This window comes from Triplophysa rosa, linkage group LG6 (genome assembly GCF_024868665.1).
Source record: "Triplophysa rosa linkage group LG6, Trosa_1v2, whole genome shotgun sequence".
Taxonomy (NCBI): Eukaryota; Metazoa; Chordata; class Actinopteri; order Cypriniformes; family Nemacheilidae; genus Triplophysa; species Triplophysa rosa.
In genome coordinates, this window is record NC_079895.1 from 22,326,619 (window position 1) to 22,341,243 (window position 14,625).

The 14,625-nt window shown below is 42.4% G+C and overlaps 3 protein-coding genes across 4 annotated transcripts in view; 1 reads left to right on the forward strand and 2 right to left on the reverse strand.

Annotated features, from left to right (window-relative positions):
• The first annotated feature begins 176 nt into the window (after nt 1-176).
• LOC130555285 (cytochrome c oxidase assembly factor 5) lies at nt 177-2,632 on the forward strand. The gene is made up of 3 exons (XM_057335386.1): nt 177-420; nt 619-702; nt 1,665-2,632. Exons 1-3 carry the CDS (start codon nt 319-321, stop codon nt 1,704-1,706), a joined length of 228 nt encoding a protein of 75 aa, XP_057191369.1. The 5' UTR covers nt 177-318; the 3' UTR covers nt 1,707-2,632.
• Nucleotides 2,633-2,740: 108 nt separating this feature from the next.
• On the reverse strand, nt 2,741-11,276 carry si:dkey-4e7.3 (uncharacterized protein LOC402865 homolog). The gene is made up of 7 exons (XM_057335373.1): nt 10,912-11,276; nt 10,702-10,788; nt 5,145-5,329; nt 4,222-4,401; nt 4,022-4,133; nt 3,726-3,862; nt 2,741-3,211 (listed from the first exon to the last, which is right to left on the reverse strand). Exons 3-7 carry the CDS (start codon nt 5,319-5,321, stop codon nt 2,864-2,866), a joined length of 954 nt encoding a protein of 317 aa, XP_057191356.1. The 5' UTR covers nt 5,322-5,329; nt 10,702-10,788; nt 10,912-11,276; the 3' UTR covers nt 2,741-2,863.
• Nucleotides 11,277-12,086: 810 nt separating this feature from the next.
• The window catches only part of inpp4aa (inositol polyphosphate-4-phosphatase type I Aa), a 30,622-nt gene continuing 28,083 nt past the window's right edge, over nt 12,087-14,625 (reverse strand). Inside the window, exons 21-23 of one of the 2 annotated variants that reach the window (XM_057335362.1) lie at nt 14,330-14,442; nt 14,016-14,170; nt 12,087-13,925 (exon numbers count right to left, since the gene is read on the reverse strand). In XM_057335362.1, coding sequence (XP_057191345.1) covers nt 13,793-13,925; nt 14,016-14,170; nt 14,330-14,442 — 401 coding nt within the window. In that variant the 3' untranslated portion in view covers nt 12,087-13,792. The remainder of the gene's footprint in view (nt 13,926-14,015; nt 14,171-14,329; nt 14,443-14,625) is intronic. The other variant, XM_057335361.1, reaches the window with a different exon arrangement.

Here is a 14,625-nt window from a genome sequence, read left to right on the forward strand (position 1 = left end):
ACATTTGATTTTTGCTATTGAAACATTCTAGACATCGATATCGAACATAGAATAGTTTCACGTTTCATGTTTTCAATCAAATATTTGCGTCCCTGTCAGGCCTGTCTATGGTTAATAGTTAATATTATGTCTATAAATGAAAAAAGCAACCCCAAAAATGCATTTCCCTTCAACTTCCGGAAGTACGTATACTTAACATGGCCGCATTCATAACAATTTCTGTTTGACTCCTATATGCTGCAGTTTTGACGTTTTTATACACCGTTTCTGGCTCCATACATTCTTCGCTGTAACTTGCTCGGATGAAAGCTCTACAGAATGCCCAAATATTATGAGGATAAAGAGGAAGATGGGCGTGCCTGCGCTGGAATCAGAGAGGATTTTAAAACCTGTCTCCTTCAGCATGACTGTGTAGTGAAGGTAACACCAGCATCATGTCACAAAAAAGGGAAATTATAATATTTTGTTTTGTAACACAGAGGAGTAAACATCGGAAGTTGCTTTAGATAAATGCAATAATCATTTAATAAAATGGTTTACAAGGTATTAAAGTTAAAATAAGCTACCGCTTATAAACTGCGGTGAGGTTAAAGGGTGCTGTTATGTCATGCGTCATAGGAAGGCAAGATGCCCAGCGAGTGTCTGAAGGAGGGACATTGCAAAGGCTTGCAGGTGGCTTTCTTTGAGTGCAAGAGATCCATGGTAAGTACATCTGCTGCACTGATTCTTCAGCTATGTGATATTTGAAGTACTTGGCGCAATAACAAAAACATCTTGGTACTATCAGTGTAATAATTATAGAAAACCCAAGGTAAAAATCACCTTTTTATGCCATGGTACCACTAGAGCTGTCACGGTTATTAAATAATCGTCTCATCGCGATTGTTTGACCTCATCGCGATGGTTTCAGATCATCGCAATTATTGCACATCTCAATAGAAGACACTAGGGGGAGCTGTACTGCATCTTCATATTGCATATTTTATTGTATATATTGTAACTAAAGCATGGTAATACTTGTAAAATGTACCACCACAACACAATCACTTTAAAAAAAACTAATGCATATACCATAAAAATAACCTGCAGTACAATTTAATGTTATTTCAGTGTGAAAACCAGTCTACCAAAATCTCATTAACATAGAAGTAAACTTTTATTGTAGTCTTGCAAGTGAGAAACAAACAGACTAGAAGCTTTTCTATGACTGATAGCATTTTAATGGTGGCTTCAATTCACTCCTGATCAATTTACTTAATTTACAAGTATTTTACGGTTGTATTATTGACCGGTAAAAGCCTAAACCTTAAGTATGATGACCCAATTTTTTCCTATGTTTTCCAAGAAAAAGAACATAGTCTTTATATTCAGAACAATATGGTCGTTTCAAAGCTGAATAAAAAATGTATGAGAATTAAAAGTCAAAGCTCTAAAACAGACAATTAATCGACATAATCGCAATGATTTATCAGACAATTAATCGTCAGCCAAATTTCATAATCGTGACAGCCCTAGGTACCACACCAGGAAGGCTCTTTTATAAGCTCTTGGTGCCAGTGGTTCATTTCTACAGCTTGTATAAAGACTGTTCTGTTCTATAAGATACCCACACGCATTTCAACAATCCAAATTGGTGAAATATATTTTCATCCCCTTTCTTGTAGCTGGACACACGATCTCGATTCCGAGGCAGAAAGGGATACTGAGTAACGGCTACCTTGTATTAAACGTGAAGACTCTCCTGATTTGTGAATACTTGTTCTTTTTATGCAAATGTTTCTTCGAAGATCCAATCGTACAATCCAAAAACTCTTCATTTGGGAACACAATGAACTGCATCAGTGTAAAAAGTCATTAAAGGGCTCATATGGCGGAAGTACGTGTTTTTCTGTGTTTATGGTGTGTTATAAGTTGCCCATGCATGTATTAGACACGCAAAATTGCAAAAATGAAAGTGTGGGAATAAAAGAGGCATTCTATCTAAAAGCGAATGCTCAACCAGACTTGCCTGAAACGCCTCGTGTAACCACACCCCGGCGAATCTACGTAACTTCGTAACATGATTTGACTAAGACCACCCAAATCTACACGTAGTTAAGGTGGGTGTAATTGTAAATCTCATTGTATCGCCTGTCAGTACAATTGCTTTGGAACCTGATGTTCTGAATATGGTAAGAGGCGTTACATTTCCGTGAAATGCTTGCAGTATTTGACCAATCACTACGCACTGGTGAACTGGCCAATCATAGCACACCTCGCTTTTCAGAGCCATGAGCTTTGTAAAAAATCTGCGCGTTTCAGAGAGGCGGGGCAAAGAGGAGATACAAACATGCACGGTATGTGGAAATATGTTTTTTAAACTTTAAATGGTGTATACACATTGCGTTACATCTAAAACAAACAATATTCGTTTTAGCCGTGCAGTATGACTCCTTCAAATGTCTGCTCACCACTGAAACGTTTCTTTCATCCCAATCACTGAAAGATAATTCAGGATCCACACACCCTTATCAATTATAAGCAATTTACATCTTATTCAACTAATACTTGCCATGGGATTAAACATTTTCTTAATTTTCAAGTCACCAATGAGCTGCCTTACTGCCTAGTTGATGCTTTGTATTAAGGGGTCTAATACTGGTGTCAAAGTGGCATTCAGGACATCAAGGTGTAATCAGATGGAATAAATGCGAGTCAATTTATGGGATTTTGTAGATAAATGTAGAATCGTACATAAAGACAAGACAATCTTATCCATTTATTACATTATTTTTAAAAAATGTAGTGCCTAGGCCATGATTACAAAAATACAGTAGTAAAATGACATGTATGGCCATGATGCTACTAATGTACAAATTAACAGTTATTTTAAAGCATTCATCATGAGCATTTTAAACTTCTCCAAGTCCACCTTCTTCATGATTTGGACTTTGTGAGCTTTCTTCATAAGCTCAAGATGATCTACAACCATCATTCCTCTGCAATAGTTGCCTGCGAGCTCTACCGTTACGGCTTTATGGTCAGTTTCAACAATGTATTTGTCATCTATGGCTGCTGCCATGGCATAAGAATCACAGGAGATGAAGCCCTGCCCTTCCACCAGTTCTTTCTCCATCCTCTCACTGTGGCTGTTCTCCATGCTGTGCTTAAAGATCTGCTTCATGAACCGAGCCTTATCGGTGTCCTGGGCCAGCCAGCCATCACAGAAGTCCTGAAACAGACAAGTACAAATATAAATGGGTATTATATGTACATCCCAGTTTATACTTCACGAGTTCGCCTTAGCAAAAAATTAAATTGGCGGCAATTAAGTAAGAAGAGAATATTGTATGCGTATTTGGCGTGCTGCCCAGGGAGAGGGCTCCGAGGTCGGTATTTTTTCCCAAACCCAGAGCACTCCCCCTTGTCCGGGGAGAGGGCTCCGATCTCTGTATTTGCCCAAGCCCAGAGCGCTCCCATTCCCCCTACCACCTGGGTAGAAAAGAGGGTTAATGGGGAGGAGTCGGGATGGAGGAGGGATACTGCGAAAATGTAGAGTGAAAGGAGCAAGGCGATTTAACTATTTATAGAGCTCGCTCTTGATTTGATAGGACGGGTGACGTAATAGCTAATGACGGGCAGCTGCGTAATTATTTGCACGTGCTCCTCCCGAACTTTGTTAATAAAACATCATGTGTTAAACTGAATGCAACAAGCAAGCCTAAACCATCAAGAGAAGATCTTACCCAGGGTATTTTACTTCGACAGGTGAACTCCCAGGTTGCAATGTACGTTTGGCAAAGGAATTCATTTAGAACAATGTAAGCTGCTTCTGGATCAGTTGCAAAGTTGAATTCTCCACACATAGTGGTGTTCCCATGAGCTAAAGATAAATATTTGTTGTTATTCTCTAAATTACAAAAAATATATTGTATAAAATTACCAGCAGTGCAGATCAAACCCTGTTTTTATATCAAACTTGCTAACTCTCGAAATCTTTGCTACAATGTAACATAACTGTACAGAAGTGTTAGGGACTTACAATCTGTGTTTCCACCCATAATGTAAAGCCCTTTGAGTTTCTGGCCGATTGAGGGGTCAAGTTTCACTGCCAAAGCCAGATTGGTCAATGGAGCCGTGGCCACTAGAGATACCTTGAAGAACCAAGGAAAATTGTGGTAAAATGCTGGTAATGTGTGATCAATCTATTAACAAATGTTTCAATAATCATACAGTACACACCTCCCCAGGATTCTCATTGACTATTCGAATCATGGCTGACACGGCCCCCTCTGCCTGGATGAGATCCAAACCAGGAGCGTTGGGGTCTGGGGCATCTCCAAGTCCATCTTTCCCATGGAACTCTCCAGCACTGCTGGTCTGACCCAAGAGCGATTTAACTGCTCCACGGAATACAGGAATCTGAAACAAATTCAGGCAGTTTTTCATTATTGTGTAATAAGCGGAGTGAAATCGTTCAATCTTGCAAAGTCATTTAAACCCAGACAGTATAGCTAAAGGTTACTGTCAGATTTTTATCATAATAGACTATTAAAAACAACACTGTCATCAAAACCAGCCCTTTCCTGCTAATTTACTTTTTCAAAAGTCAACAAATTTGCAACAACTGAACATTTTTGACAACAACAACAAAAAACACTCGGGCACCATTGACTACCATTAAAATAGTTGTTAAATGTGCCCCAGAACTGTTTGTTTTCCCAAATTCTTAAAATATTTTCTTTTGTGTTCAACAGAACAAAACGTATATATAATAATTTTCCCAGAAATGTCAGTCGCATTTATACAAATATCTTTGTGTTCAACAAAACAATGAAATTTATTTATACAGGTTTGGAATGTGACAGAATTTCCCTTTTTGGGCGAACTAGGAGGAAAAATCTTAAATGCATGATAATGTCACAATATTTTATGTGGCGACAACGTATCAATACATTTTAAATGTGAAATATAAACTGTGACAATACTGAAAAAATAGACAGGTTCTCTCATGTAATTTAACATTTTAGTTTGCTTGAAAACAGCTGGTAAATAAAAAGTTGAAAGAGTTTCAAGTGTTTGTATGATTAATAAAAAACTGAAAAGTAGGATGCATCACATCAGATCGTGATGTTAAAGCATGTGATCAAGCAAGTTCAGGTTACCTCCAGACGCTTACAAACTTTCAGGATGCGCAGGACATTCTTGCACACATTATCTACTTCAGTGTTTCCATGAACGCAGGTGATGCCCAGGATCTGTACATCTGGCACTGCCAAAGCCATCATAATAGCCTGAGCATCATCCACCCCAGAGTCAACATCCAAAAGTAGTTTCTTCATGTTGGCTTCTAGATGAAGATAAAAATATGTTTTGAGTTCAAAGCCCACAAGGGGTGAACATTAACAAAATATCAGATACTGCACTCTAAAAAATAAAAACGTAAAATAGGGCACAATATACAGTATTAATATGAAGGAATTTTCCGTATTCATTTTTTACAGTTGTTTTACCTGTATTTTGCACTGCATTAACGTACATTTTCGCATTAAGGGAAATGTCCGTAAATTAAAGGAAAATATCCAGGTAATTTTCTGCCAATACTTTATTTGTTTTTTTACCGATTTTTTAACAGTGTGTAAATGACTAAGGTGCATGCTCTGCTGGTAACAAAACTCCAATGGTTTCCAAATACCATTCTGAACCATCAACTGTTTAACGTTACTGTTAAAACCATTATAAAATGTCAATGTAGTTATGTTGTGAGCCTTATTCCAGTAAGATTTAATGGTAGGGGTGTAACGATACTTCGCATTACGAGATTTCACGATGCAAAAATGTTACGATGCGCACCGTAGAGAGATGGGGATATTTTACAATATGTTTAGAAGCACAAGACACAATCTGTGTCTCCAAGTGGTTTACAAAGCGTCATATTTTCCTTCACAATCGCCGTTAAAACACAGCAAACTTGAAGCGTGACTGCAGGCGAGTCACCCCGAAGCTCATTACAAAGGCAGCACAAACGTTCCCTTTCGAGAGAGGTCTCTCTACATTGCGTGAAACGCTAGGGGAATCCCCTTCTCCAACCTTTACTGAATCCTTATTGAATAACGCCAGTGAAAATAAAATGTAACTGGCCAATGCCGGTCAAGACGGCGCTTAGGGGCGTGGCGCCACCCCTATATAACTCGTCATCTGGACCGCATTCCTCAGAATCTTTCTCCTTCACTCACTTTTCGCATGCTGTTGAGGATACGCTTCAGAGAAGAGGAATTCATCGGATCCTTCTGCTCGTGTGTTCCGGTATGCCAATTTGCAAGTTATGTTCAGGGCCCATCGACCCGCAGGACACGCACTCACACTGCGTGCTCTGCCTAGGTCTGGCCCATGCAGAGGGGGCTCTCTCTGAGTCTAACTGCCCGCACTGCAAAGACCTTCCGGTGCGGGTGCTTAAGGCTCGGAGAGTCGCCGCCCTCAAAGATTTTGTTAGGCAGCGTCCCGCCACCGCCAGTGAGCCGCTGGCGGGACCGCCGCCCCTCCCCCCCGGGGAGATAAAGAGCTGGACCGCCGTCATCGCTCTCGGCCCCCAGGGTCTCCAATGTCCTTCGCGGATGATAGCCTCCGTCCCGCTGATGAAGCTACGGAGATGATCCGGTTTGGCGCTTCGGGAGATGAAGACGAGCTCATGTCGCTGGCGGCTTCGGACAGGGATCTGTCGGGGTCAGAGGAGCTAGCGGCGTCGGGGAAGGAACGGGCGGAGTGGGATGCCCCTCCCGCGCTTCACGAAGAGCTCGTTCGTGTTCTCACCAGGGCCGTACAAGAACTTGGCCTCGAATGGAACTCCCCCGACGAGCCGGCGAGGAGTAAGCTGGACACGTGGTTTCTTCAGCCGGGCTGCTGCGCCGCCGCCCAGAAGAAACGCGTGCCTTTTTTCCCAGATGTCCACGAGGAGGTCGTGAAAGCGTAGCCTTGGGATCGGCTATCTTCTCTCTGGTGGATGGGGCGGAAGCCTGCGGCTATGTGCGCATTCCCGCCGTCGAGCAGGCGATTGCGGCGCACCTGGGTCCGTCTTCGTCATCGCTGCGATCCGAGGCCGTGCTGCCATCTAAATCGAGCCGGATGACCGCCCACATAGCAGAGAAGGCATATGCCGCCTCTGCTCTGCACACCATGGCGGTAATCCAGGTTTTCCAGGCTCAGCTGCTGCGTTCTCTGGACGGGGAAGAACCTAACCCGGACGGCGTTAAGGACCTGCGCGCGGCCATGGTTTTCGCGCTTATGGCCACTAAACGCACAGCCCAAGCCATCGGCCACACCATGGGCTTCATGGTTGCGCTCCACCGTCACCTGTGGCTGACGCTCACGGATCTCAAGGAGGCGGACAAGAGAGCCCTCCTGAACGCTCCGTTGTCTCCCTCTGGTCTATTCGGGGACGCCGTGGATGCCGTCATCCAGCGTTTCACGGAGGACCAAAAGCGCTCACGTGCTATGAGCCAGGTACTCCCCAGACGCCCCGCCCAGCTGTCTTCGCATCACCGATCCTCATCTGCACGCTCGGCGCAGAGACCGGTGAAGCAGCCCACGCTCGCGGCCCCCTCCGCCGCAACAGCTCCCGAACCGGCGGTTCGCCCCAAACAATGGCGAGACATGCCCAGGAAGCGCCAAGGCCCAGGGAAGGATCGTAGCCCGAGGGAAGGTTCAACGTCGGGGCCGAAGCCGAATTCCTGAAGAGTTCGCTGGGAGGAGGAAAGCGTTCGACGGGGGACCTCTCGCGAAGAGTCCGAGGTTATCGTCTGTCCCCCTAGCGGTTGCGGGCGACACAGAGAACGATTGTGTTATGGATGTTGTTGTGTCAAATGTAATAAAAATGCACACATTTTCACAATCAGAGTATCTTCCTCCTCTGATGAATGCTGCAAGCTCGCCGCCTCCGTGCCGCGAGCTGCTGTTGTCTCATCCTGTGCCGGTTTTACGGCGATGCACCAATCCCGCCTTATGTCCTGTCTCATACTCTGGTTACTGCGAGTCAGAGCTCTCTCGGCGGAGCTCGGAGCGGCGCTCGTACGCCGCCGCTAAGTCCGCCGACGGCGGTTTCTCCCTCGCGCGGGATAACCTGGAGAGTGCAGAACGAGACGTTGCGTCCCTTGCAGGCTCGCAAGGCAGCATGGCAGTCCATCCCAGGTATCTCGCCCTGGGTGCTGAACATAGTAGAGAACAGCTACTCGCTCCAGTTTCGGCGCAGGCCGCCCCGCTTCAATGGCGTGGTCCCATCCGTAGTCTCCCTGCGGAATATACCACTGTTGAGACAGGAAATCGACAGCCTCCTCGCGAAGCAAGCGATAGAGGTAGTCCCCTCAAGTGAGAGAGAGAGCGGCTTCTACAGCCGCTATTTTGTCGTTCTAAAGAGAAATGGGGGCTTCCGGACGATTTTAGACCTGAGACCCATCAATCGTGCGCTGCACAAACGCGCTTTCAGAATGTTGACGATAAAACAGATCATCGCGCAGACTCGGCCCGGGGACTGGTTTATTTCAGTAGATCTAAAAGATGCATACTTTCATGTTCAAATAGCCCCTCGCCACAGGCGCGTTCTGAGGTTTGCATTCGAGGGCACCGCGTACCAGTTCATGGGGCTGGCGTTAGCTCCGCGCACTTTTACAAAGATAGTGGATGCGGCTTTATCCCCTCTGAGAGCGAGCGGTATGCGCATTCTGAATTATTTGGACGATTGGCTAGTTTTGGCCCACTCGTAAGAGATGCTCGATGCCCATGTATGCAGGCTCCTTTCGCACATGAAAGCGTTGGGGGCTGTGTGTGAACAGACAGAAGAGCGTGCTTCTCCCCAGCTGGTCGATCGTGTATTTGGGAGTGTGCTTAGACTCGATCACCATGCGCGCTCATCTGAGCCCAGAGCGCGTTCAACGTATCACGTCGACCTTGAGCCTTTTCAGTCTGGGACGTCTCGTCTCGCTAAAAGTGTTTCAGAGGCTTCTGGGGCTGATGGCGTCAGCAACCGCAGTGTGCCACCTCGGTTTGTTGTTCATGCGTCCCCTCCAGCTCTGGCTGAGGTCCCGCGTGCCGAGAAATGCTTGGTTAGCGGGGCACGTGAGAGTCGCGGTAACACGCGGATGTCTAAACACCCTGAAGCCTTGGAGCAACCCTGACATGTATCGCCGCGGCATCCAGTTGGGTCCTATCACAGGGCAGAAAGTGGTTACGACAGACAGAGCGCTTGCGCGGTATCCAATGGGCTTGATACTCGTGCTCGAGGCTACGCCCTGTGGATTAAGGGGGAGTTTTTTTCTCCTTTTCTCCTGATCATGCGGGGGGGGCGCTAGTTTACACTCTTTGCTGCTCTCACGGCGTGATTTTATTCGGTTCCCCTAGCGTTTCACGCAATGTAGAGAGACCTCTCTCGAAAGGGAACGTCTCCAGTTACTGTCGTAACCTCGGTTCCCTGAGAGGAGGGAACGAGACATTGCGTAAACCGGCCTTGCTCGCGTGCTCAGATCGTCGTGCTGTATGTTTCAGTCGTAAGAGTCTGAGGAATGCGGTCCAGATGGCGAGTTATATAGGGGTGGCGCCACGCCCCTAAGCGCTGTCTTGACCGGCATTGGCCAGTTACATTTTATTTTCACTGGCGTTATTCAATAAGGATTCAGTAAAGGTTGGAGAAGGGGATTCCCCTAGCGTTTCACGCAATGTCTCGTTCCCTCCTCTCAGGGAACCGAGGTTACGACAGTAACCGGAGACGTTTTTAAATGCCAATGTTAATTAATCCGCTAACGTGAGCTGCTGCATAACGTGATATGCAACATAAAGTAAGTCAAAAAAAAAACAGCGCTGTTCCGATCAGAGAAGCGATGAAGTGAGTCGTAATGTATATTAAAAGATCGAATGACATGCTAAAAAACAAGTATGTGATTTGCATGATTGAAGAAATGTAATAACGTTTATGTAATATGTCTTGAACACGCCCTTCACTGAACGAACGAGTCAATTGAGTCAAAATGAGACTGAATGAACTGAATATTCTCTGTGTTACAACAATGCATATCCAGTAGTTACTCAACTTTTCTGAAAAATAAAGGTAATGACCAGGTTTAATTTAATTCCAAGTTAAAGTAAATTATGTCGAAACAGTTAAATCTTTGTATGGAACATTTAATTACACCAATTAAATGAGTTAATCCAGATAGATTTTAGTAGACTAATATAATGTAGATTTCGTCGACTAAAAATAGACTAAAACTATGATAAATTGGGATGACGAAAACTAAATTGCATTTTAGTCAAAAGACTAGGACTAAAACTAAATCAAAATTTGCTGTCAAAATTGACACTGATCTTAATTCTAATTTCAGTTAAGCCTTAAAATGTTAAAATTCTTTATTAAATTGTATATGCAACAAAATAAGTTACTGAAAATGTTAATATTTTGAAAATAAATGTTATTTGAATTTCAGTTTCATTTTTGAATTTTGTTCAAAATATCGAGATGTGTATCGTATCGTGAACCCAGCATCGAGATACGTGCCGAATCGTGAGTTGAGTGTATCGTTACATCCCTATTTAATGGTGTTCTATATGTTCCCATTAACCAAATACCCATCCCCCAACACATCCCCAGCAGACCATTACAGTTTCCATTATAACCATTAAAATAATTATAATTTCTGTGATGGTTTCTATTGTTTTAAAAGGATTCTCACACATTACCTGTAGTGAAGTTCAGATGCGTTTCCTGTACACAATTTCTCTTAATCTTTAAACAGAGTTGTACTGCGGTCGGGGAGTAGTCTGTATCTGTGAGTGTAGGAGGAGTTTGAGTTAATGTGAAAGTACTTGTTACGTCCTCTTAATGTTTTAAAACAGCACCATAGACGTGTAATCCACAAAACAAAGTGAAATTATGTTTGTAATGCTTACCGAGTTTTGATCACACCTCGTGTAAATTGACTGTTAAATAATGCACTTCTTAAAGTATATGTCAACAGTGCTGAGGAGATCCTGGGACACAACTAATCCTCCATGATAAAGAAGACGCACGTGCACTCTGCAGTCGACTCACGATTTCCCGAATTCTTAGTAGCACTCACTCAACAACAAGCACAAAGGTAAAATGCGTAACGAGGCGGACAATACATACGTTCGCTGTAAATCTCACTTGTTTCAACTATTAACGTTACCTCTGTATTTCAATGGATGCACTTTAGCGCCTTGTAAATATGATTTTTTTCTGGTAAATTTGTTTTACAGTGTAGGGGCGGAGTCGCAGACCGCAGACGCTTTTGTCACGTGATGCATGCTACTTTCACAGCGTAGTTCCGGATTGACCAATGCATGCGATTTAAGATTAGTACATTGATTTTGATCATTATTTTACAGAGATTTCTGGGGGGGGGGTTATCTGAAACACCAATCCTCGGAATTGTTATAAAACTATTTTTAGTGGAAAAAATACCGTGATTTGGGCCGCGAGCGCCCCTTCGAGGAAGCAGCGAGATAGCGGGCTTCTTGTTCCGCTTTCTGTGACTCTTCTGTCACAACCATGGTCACAAGACTCACGGCACTCGCTTTAAAGCAATAGTTCACCCAAAAATGAAAATTCTTCAGATTTTTTTAGCTCTATGCCATACTAGATGTAAGTTATGACTTCTTCAGTTGTACACAAACGAATAGGGCTGCACCACCGTAATGATTATTTGCAATTTATCGTTTGCAGAATATAAGTTTTTGTTTACATAATATATGTGGGTGTACTGTGTATAATAATTATGTTGTGTATATACACACACACACACACATGCATTTATAATTTTAAGGAAAAAAATATATGAAATGTTTATATTTATATATAATACAAATTATTTCTTAAATATAGAGTCATGTGTGTTATATTCATAATTATTAAACAAAAAACACCCACATGTAAAAAACATATAGTATTCTGCAAACGATTAGTTGCAACTAATCTAAGCAGACATGGTTCTCAAAATGTTGAAGCTCGAAAAAGCACATCCATCCATCTTTAAAATAATCCAAATGGCTAAATTAGGTGTCTTCTGAATGGCTAAAAACATTTATTAACCCAAAAAAAACCAGGAACATAAAAAAGCTGGCATGCCGTTTAATCTATTACATATTTTTATTATTTAAAATCTGGATGTTAGGAGGAAAAGGGGCATTTTTTTACAGCATTAGAAACAAACCCCCCCAAAAAAACGAAATAATAAAACGGACAAATACAATAGGTTTCTAGCGCTTCTCGCTCGAACCATAAAAACAGGGATAGTAAAAGACCAACAGGACAGCATGCTTTTACAACACCGTGCTTTAGCATGTACAATAAAATACAAATCTTACATGAAAACATAAACGAGCGATTAAAAACTATAATTAAATGTAAACTTTTCACATCTGTACATGTGAAACTTAGAATGATGAAATCTTAAAAACAATAATTTAAAGGCTAGTTTTCATGCAGATCTCTGAATTTTAAACTATTACAAGTGTTATTTTAAAATGTGTCCTGCATTATGCAAGCAGGGGCTAAGACACATGCTCTTATCTTTAAATTTGCAGTTGTAAGCTTATGTTGCAAGTCCAAACCAGGTACTACCATTTGTTCATCTGTGCAGAAAAAGGCTGATACAATCTGCATGTTTGTTGTTGTGCAGACATTATGCCATTATATATAGAGCTAGCATTCACAGAATCTTTGTTCATTTTATTATCACGTTCTATAATGCAAGAGAAACATCATGGTTTTCTTAAGATAACTATTACAATAAAATAAATAGTCTGAGCGTATCCCAAACAAAACAGTGCAGGATATTCTTCACATTTTAAGACCACTTTTACCAGTGTTCCTTGATAAATCAGTACTGACATGAATAACATATTTACATGTCAACTCCTACAAAGAAACTCTGTACTATGAAAACATATACAAACAATCAATAAACATCGTATAGTGTCTTCTCACACATCTTCATAAAAAGTGAATGTATATTCACACTGTATGCTCACTGTACAAAGACAAGCTGTGCTTGGCAACAGTATGAGAAAGCTTTTCCTTTTAAACTCTATAACCCGTACAACACAAACCAGGAACTATGCTGTCAACAGGGTAAAGCACTTACATTTTTAACCTTGTTGTCTTATGGTCAATAAATAAAACAAACTCTGGCACGTCACAAGCGGTCATAGAAATATCTACCTATTTATCTTGACATTGGGGGCGTTTGCAATAGTGAACTCTCTTAAGGCAGTTAGTATTGTGTGCACTTTAAATGGAATGAATATAAACAATGGTTTTATGTTTATATTTGATGCATATCTTGTTTTTCATACAAATGTGAAAACTGACTCCGGGAACAAATCGTCTACTCTACACATTACCTATAACCTACTGAACTTTGCAAGTACTCTACAGAATGATAAAACACAGCTTTGCTTCAGTTCTGATATTTCTGACCTTTGTAGTATGTACAAAGACCAAGCATGAGAAGATACTTAAAATGTACACATTAGCAAAATCTGAATGGAATGGATTGGATGCTTTGGAATTATTTGGACTATGACAGTCCAGCAACAACAAAACTATCTGTATACATTAAAGTGTCTCCCCCCCTTGGGACTAAGAAAATATTAAGATGTTGGAAATATACATTGTCATCTGCATGATAACTAGAGCTGACTGTGCATAATGAAATGTTTCTTCAGATATGTGGTAATAAAGCAAAACAGATAGAGAGAAACATGCAGTTCTGGTCACGTGGACTAGAACAGCTGACTGCACATCAAATCAAGTCTCCACTTTCCCGAAGGTGCCCTCTGGTGGTCTGTACTGTTTGGGGAAAGTCTTCAGCTGGAGAGAGTTGAAGGCGTATTTGCGGCTGCCTACGTTTTTCATGGTGTTTTCTCTCCTGCAGCCCTCGCTGTTGAAAGAGATGGAGATATAGAGCAATGTAAGGATGAGTATATAAAGGGTGAGTAATGAACTTTTATTTTTGTGTGAGCTGTCTCACCTGCGCATACAGTCCAGTGCCTGGCTGAAGACCTGCGGGGCCATACAGTGCTCGTGCAGGAGGATCTGACATTGTTCCAGGGTCACTGACATGGCCGTACGATCCTTTGCACTCTTACAGCTGGTCACCCGCACACCATTCAGACGCCGACAAACCTGAAGCAGACACCGCATTCAGCCCGTTGGAATACAGCACATAGAAATAAAGCTACAGTATGGCTTCCTGTTTTCTGTATTTGTTTTGATTAAAAGTTTCACACATGAAAATAGGGCTGGTAGGGCACTGTAAAAAACAGTAATGGTGGATCGCTGTACCTCTGCTGCCTGCGACAGGATGTCCACGTTCTTGCTCTTCCTGGCGTTGACGTTCTGACTGAGAAATTTCAGTAGCTCAGGCACACAGTTCTGACTGCGAGAGCGGGGCAGACCTATGACGAGAGACATTCAGCCTCTTACCACACAAATAAACCACCATCAGGGCCATTAAGGGGATTGTTCACCCATAATCGTGCATCATTTATTCATTCCATGTCATTCCGAACCTGTATGACTTTCATTCTACTTTGGAACATAAAAGAAGGTCGTTGATAACGTTGGTAACCAAACAACCT